This window comes from Neltuma alba, unplaced genomic scaffold (assembly GCF_004799145.2).
Source record: "Neltuma alba isolate B1F8T4 unplaced genomic scaffold, ASM479914v2 tig00012137_pilon, whole genome shotgun sequence".
Lineage (NCBI taxonomy): Eukaryota > Viridiplantae > Streptophyta > Magnoliopsida > Fabales > Fabaceae > Neltuma > Neltuma alba.
In genome coordinates, this window is record NW_021636687.1 from 258,092 (window position 1) to 265,030 (window position 6,939).

At 33.3% G+C, this 6,939-nt stretch overlaps 1 protein-coding gene across 1 annotated transcript; it reads right to left on the bottom strand.

Annotated features, from left to right (window-relative positions):
- Positions 1 to 2,706: 2,706 nt before the first annotated feature.
- On the bottom strand, positions 2,707 to 6,126 carry LOC114723397 (gibberellin 2-beta-dioxygenase 8-like). Its single transcript, XM_028909591.1, has 4 exons — positions 6,093 to 6,126; positions 5,007 to 5,486; positions 4,304 to 4,625; positions 2,707 to 3,150 (listed from the first exon to the last, which is right to left on the bottom strand). Exons 1-4 carry the CDS (start codon positions 6,101 to 6,103, stop codon positions 2,914 to 2,916), a joined length of 1,050 nt encoding a protein of 349 aa, XP_028765424.1. The 5' UTR covers positions 6,104 to 6,126; the 3' UTR covers positions 2,707 to 2,913.
- Positions 6,127 to 6,939: the final 813 nt, after the last annotated feature.

Here is a 6,939-nt window from a genome sequence, read left to right on the forward strand (position 1 = left end):
ATCTGTCTGTTTTGACCAAAATCAAATGAAAAAGCACTTAAAAAAAAAAAAAGCACTTTTACATTCCAGCTTTCCCGCTACTCATTCCAGGACAGTGGAGTCCAAACTGCAAAGAGGCTATGCTTTGACCTTATTCCCTTGGGTTTCATTCCCAACTTCACGAAGTCATATTTTAAAAACAAATGTATTATAAAATTTAGGGAAAATTGGAATGCCTTCCCCCTTTTTTTTTCCCCCTTTTTTGCCAAGGAAAATTGGAACACCTTCAATCCATAAGAGTATTTAGGTGGGTCTTATCTTCACCCAGTAGTTTGATTTTTTTTTTCTAAAAGAAAAAATTACCTAATAAAAATTAATTATTTTAATTTAATATTTTTCTTGAATTTATCAAATTGTATATATATGATATATTACTTGCACTCTTTAATATAAGATCTCAATAGACTAATTTGAAAAAATTAAGGAAGCTAAATAAATTACTTAATTATATTATATATTATATAATCTCTCTAAAATATTTATGTGTATTATAAAACTCATGTCATTTTCAGTCATTTTACAAATAAATTTACTTTTCTACTAATCATCCAATCAAGTTTTAATTTTTTTAATTGATTTTTTACAAACACCAATCTAAATATAAATCACATTGTACTAACTAACTTTTACTTGAATTTAAGTTTACAAAAGTTAGTTAGAATAAAAGTCAGTTTTGCTGCCACTAATCTTAACACACCCAAAACGCTAGTTTCAATTGAGTTAATTTGTTCTTGCAGTTAATGTTGTTTTGGAGCTTTGAAAGTAATGTAGAATATTATAGATAATGATTAAACGAATAATAACAATTAATCTAATCTTGAATTTAATATAGACAAATAACAATCTCTTTTTTTAGGGGGAAAAACAAAATATAAAAACAAATGAAGGTTCTAGCCACAAGGAGGGTCTCGGTGAGTATAAAGGGATGCATTTTTGTCTTAAGAAAAAAAAACTGAATTAAACTAGATTTCAAAATTAATGAAAAAAACTTACAGGAAGTAACACATCAATTTGCCCCGATGACTTAGTTAGCAAAGACTAATTAAGTATTTATTTTTGGATATTGACTGGCATGCTAAGAAATAATAATCTACTTGTGAAACGACCATTACAAAAATAAAATAAAGATTTCTTTTTGGACCAAAACAGAAATCCATCTTATTAATACCAATACAAATCATAAAGATATATTGAAGATTGAAAATTCACAGAACCTAAGCAAACAAGTCAAGGCAACAAAATACATCCTCGCAATCATACAGTATTCCTCCGGTTTTTCACTACAAAATAAGTCTTACATTTAAAATTAAAAGAGTAACATTTAAGAAGTTAAAATGTTCACTCTAGCTATTCTATATTTTCGACCATATTCCTCAATTTTATTCTCTCCACCATTTGTTCCGTAACGTTTTTTTTTTTTCAACCACGTTTTATATGAGATTCAATATTATCAAAGTGAGATATTCAAATATGGGTTCAGTTTTTTTTCCTCCATCCATTTGAACTCTCATCATTGTTTTGGAGAATCAAGTTCCTTCCACTTTACCCATTACTGTTGGTTCCACGACTAAATGAGATAAGTTGTCCCAAAAATTCTTCAACATTACTATTCAATAATCACTTTCTCATCAAGCTGAGCCCCCACTCCTATTTTCCAAACATCCTTAACAAGTTTGAATTGGTACTTTGATCTCTCTACAGAGGCATAGCCACCATGAAAGCACCAAACTTCTCTGTGTTTCTCTGCAGAGAACGTTATGAGGAAGCATAGCTTCTACACGTTCTCTCGCCTTCCACAAAAAGTTGCTTTCACTATCAGCAAAACCCCAAGCTATTTTTTCCGTTTGCTCTCCAGTAATGGCTGCCAATGCCCCTAACGCCATAAAAACGACAGAAAGTTTTGGCCGATCATCCAACCATTTGGTGCACATTGATCTTCATCTTCAAGTCCATTATACTGATATGTCGTCCAAGAATATGCATTCATGGGTATACATGGTGGGTTATATGGTCCTCAATTTTTTGGCCACATCTTTGCCATACAATCCGCCACCTGAAACCATTCAGCCACCGACCATTAAATACTAGCTTGGCCTTTTTCCCTAAACTTAAAAATAACAACCCATATTGTTGAAGGTAAATATCATTTTTGTTATCGATAAAATTTCTGATAAGGATTTCTTGCAAGCATGCTAATTGGTATCAATAGTTACGTGTTTTTTCTTGGAAATTAATTTTTTTAAATAGAAAATTTATTTGTCGCTTTGGCAGTAAAAAAATTTCTATCGCCGGTCATCAATACATATTGTGTGCAAGAAGTTTAATTTAGTTTGTTCCTTTTTTTTCAACCAAGATGTTTGGTTGAAGTCTTGTTCATGAAGAACATTGTCTCCATGGTTTTTAAATCTGTGTTTGGAAAAATAAAAAGGGAGAATTATCAAGATGTCCCAAGAAAGAAATATAATTACCACAAAAGTCTAATAACAGGTGACCAGCATGAACTTATTATCATTATCTATTTTGGAACTTGTCATTACTTCCCCTTCACTTGTTAATAGACTTTAGAATAATTAAATCTCTTTTTTGATACCTGCTCGTAATTCTCCCTAATAAAAAGGTTAAAAGGCTGTGTTGTTCGTAAGCTATAGATATTGTGGCTTTGCTTGATTACCTTGTCAAGCACGGGCTCATAATTTAGCTATAAAGTACTTTTGACTTTATATACAAAAAAGGCGAGCTCCACACAACATTCAACGACTCTAGTACCACTTTTGAAGATAACTATAGTACCAATGCCCAAACTGCAATCTCTATAGTATTATTATTAATATCCGTTAATTCTGGAGAGACCTGGTAATTTTTGCATCACTAAGGTTATTGCACATAAAGAAACCTAGAGAGGCCCACTTTATCACCAGTTTGCTTCAAATCTTTCTCATTCTGCTGTATGTACTCTCTGAAAGTGAAGCTTCTGTATAGCCGGGGGGTGCCATGGCTCTCTATCACTGCGTCATTGGAAGGCCTATAGAAATATGCTGCAGAGAACCTTTCTTCCTTCTTTGCAGCCACCACTCTATGTTTTATGCTTCTGTATGCTCCGTTGCTCAGTGCCTGCATAAACACGTATATGTTTGTTTGTGCCTATACATATATATGTGTGTGCGCGCGCGCGCGCGCGTATTGTATATTCAAACTTCAAAGGTAATTAAATATGTTTTCAAGCTTCTGTCACTAGAGAAAGCCCTAATATTAAGTAAAGTAATAACCTAGCTTGCCCAGTTCTTGTGGGGTTTGTAGACAACTTGTTTCCTTCCTTAATTATTATCATTCTTAATTCCCTCACTGTAGTTTTCTCGGCGCACTTGATTAGTGTCATGACGAGAGGGGGAAGCCAAGCAAGTCATTCCATATTAAAAATATCACTTTCAGAGTTCTATGAAATTCTTTTATTTTTGTTCGGTTTCGCCGCATCAAACCCTTTTATATGTAGTATATAGAAAAAATGTGTAAAAAAGGCATACAGAAAAATTAGACATGTTTTTTCTATGCATTCCAGTTTAAGGTTAGCCATATTATTATGTCTTATAAATTTTACATAATATATATTAACTAATATTCCTCCTTAGTTTCTCTTCCCATCAATATTCATTATGCAGGGAATCTTTATAGGCCTGGACAGATGATAATGGAAGAGAAGGAAATAGGAAAGAATAGAATGTTGCAAACCTCTCATTTAACTAACTTATTTCATATTTGTTATAATTAACTAACTTATTTAACTTTCTTAATCCACTCAAATTAATTAAGTATAGCTTTTATATTAAAAAACAGAAGAATCATAAATTTGTCCAAAAAAATCAATTGAAGTCTAATATTTGAGACTAAAATAAAGTCTATAGTAAACTCTGAGGTCTCATTCGGTACAAAGCATTGAAAAGGAGGGCTAAGAATTGATATTAAAATCAAATCACGTGTTAAAAGAATATTTAGTATGAATGATTGCTTGTTATTTGAGACTGGGCAAATCCATAAATGTGGGGTTGAGAAATACCATAGGAAAGGTGGTATTCACCAATCCGACTTAAATAGGATTGCCTAATCAGTATTAATCCCATTTAACAAAAAATTACTCATACCAAACAATCTTTAATATTTTTTAACACCTATCACAATCATTACCCCTCATTTTTGTGCTTCGTATCAAATGGGATCCTAGAGTACAAAGTAATATTGACCACGAGTTATATACACATATAATACATACCTGAAATAAGTCACCGATATTGACCAAGAGAGCATGAGGATTAGGTTTCACTCCAAGCCATTTTCCATCTCTCATCAATTGCAATCCCCCAACTTGGTCTTGGTACACAATGGAGAGGAAAGTGGAGTCAGTGTGAGGCAAAAACCCAAACACCTGCTTGGGAATGGGGCATGGTGGATATCTATTTAGCCGAAGAAAACTCGTGTTTGGCAAACACCTTTCTCGGAAATAGCTGGATTTGATGTTCAACTCGTGACTTAGAATTTCCGCCAACATTTCTGCCAAAGCAGCCACCTTGCTAGCAAATGCTTCAATAATTGATCTAAGCATTAATTCATTATTAGTAATATTGTCTGATTAATTAAAGATGTTGAAAATAAAGAAACCAGATAATTAATTAGTAAAGAGCAAGAAAATTAATCAAGTTATTATTAGAAAAAATGTGTGTCATTAGTTCCCTGCCTTGGTATCATTTTTAATCATTGGCATTGGAAACTATTCTTTTGATAGAAAACCTTCTTAATATATACAATCAATAGGAAGAGTTTCAGAGGAAAAAAATATAAATTTAAGAGAGACAAAGTGAATTGAAATGTTACACTTAAGATCAAAACAAGCATCTCCATTAGTTATTGTTTAAGATCACAGGAAGGAGCATCGATCTAATTAAAATACACCAAATTATATATCTTATAATGTTCACCTCAGACATTTGGGTTGGTCGTCGCCCATATTTGTTTGTCCAAGTGGAACAGATATGTGAAAGGCTTCTGACCATAGGAGTTGCCTAGGATTACTAGCAAAAGGGTTGCCCCACTTGTAATGAGTAGTTGTGGAAAATTGTTGAGACTTATCTGCAAAAGGCCTGTGAAACACTTTGATTTCCTCTAACAGAAGCTGCTGCAAGAGGTGTTGTGAGATGCCATGATTCACAACCTGGAAAAAACCCCATTGTTTAGCAGCCTCAATGATTTCCTTCATGCAATCTTCTCTTTCAAGATGGTCAGTACTATTTAAACGGCCCAGATCAATCACAGGCACCTCACCACTACTCTCTAGTACTTTTGATAATATTGATGATGTTGATTTCACATTCTTCATTCTCTTATGTGACGAGCTTTGGAGAAGCGTCTTGTAGGCTTCTAGCAATGGAGGCTCATAATCCATTATCGATTGCTTGTAGCTTTCCTAAGAAATTGTAAGATAATAAGAAAGCATAGAATGAAATAGGACCTTTCATGGAAGAATGTTAACAAAGACTCAGAAAATACAACAATAACAACCAGCCTTGTTTCAGTAGGTGTACCACTGTACTTTTTAACAACCAATTTTCAGATAAATTATTAACCAAAAAGTCCTATTCAATAATTTTATTAAATGTTCTCTTCAGTTTATGTTTCTTTTCAAAGAACTTCATACTACCTGATCCGCCCATATCAAATAATTTTTCGCCCTTTTTTTCAACCAAGACTCAGAAACTGCTGCAGGAAAATATATTTCCGCTAGATTTGCCCTCAGAAAAGGCCAAACTTATTGCACTTTCGGATTGTAATGACTGTCCACATAATGTGCGTGTGTCTGTGTGTGTGTGTTTTTTTGTTTTGGGGGGGGGGGGGGTTTAGATATATACTTTAGAACAATGGAAGAAAACCAAGCGCAGCAAAATCTGCTTTCATGGGTAAGCGCTTTTTGAGTGTTGAAACCTTATTCTTGGACTTTGGTGAGCCTAAAAGATCTGATTCACTTAGACTTTTCATTATTAAGAATTAATTTCTTGTAAGTAACTCACCAAACACTCATAACACAAAAATAACCGATTGAGCAGGCTAATTAACTTGCTCTCCCAAAAAATTTAGAAAGTATCAAGCAATGGCATACACAACCTTCGAATATAGCCTACAAAACAGAACTAAATCGATCAGTGATTTCCAACAGATCACAAAAGAGGTGAACTTTTCAAAGCAATTAATGAGAGGAGGAGGAGGAGGAGGAGGAGATCAATCAACACCCTAAAAACTACCAACTAGAATATGATATGTCATGTTTCGGAGTACTAAAATCTAAATTACCTGATCACTTGAAAAGGAGGAGGAAAAGAACTGAAGGCTGATTTGGACTTGAGCCCAGAAGCAAGAAGAAAGAAAGAAAGAAATGGAAAAGTAAAGAAAGCTCCTACTAAATATAATATTAGATGGAATGAGAGTCCCAATAAGGCTATGCCTTATTTATACACAAAAAAATCTCTGATGCAGCTTGCCACAATGCAAGTCTATGGTGAAATTAAAGAACACGCGTTCAAAGCCAATAACACACAAAAGCGCACATATATTTTGATGGCAAATTAAGGACATAATACTTGTAGATAATTATACGTATTTTGCTAATTAATGCACAGATATTGCTTAACTTTTCAAATTTCAATATATATGGAGTGTTTGTGTTAGAAAACTTAAGCCTGTTGTGATTTTGTTCCAATTCAGTATTTTAAAAATATTTTATAAATCAATTTTTAAAAGTTAAAACAAAAAAATTATTTGAAAAAAATATCTTTTGCCATCAATCATCTCCTGCCCATTGATCATGATTGGCTAATGGCTATTGCTGCCTTCTACCACTCTATAGTTCTCGCTACTGAT

What these genes read in the sequence shown, in the direction of transcription:
- LOC114723397 (XM_028909591.1), bottom strand. An exon ending in GACCAACCCAAATGTCTGAG is followed by an intron (nt 4,626 to 5,006) that starts GTGAACATTATA and finishes ATTAATGCTTAG; the next exon opens with ATCAATTATTGAAGCATTTG. An exon ending in ATATCGGTGACTTATTTCAG is followed by an intron (nt 3,151 to 4,303) that starts GTATGTATTATA and finishes GTGTTTATGCAG; the next exon opens with GCACTGAGCAACGGAGCATA.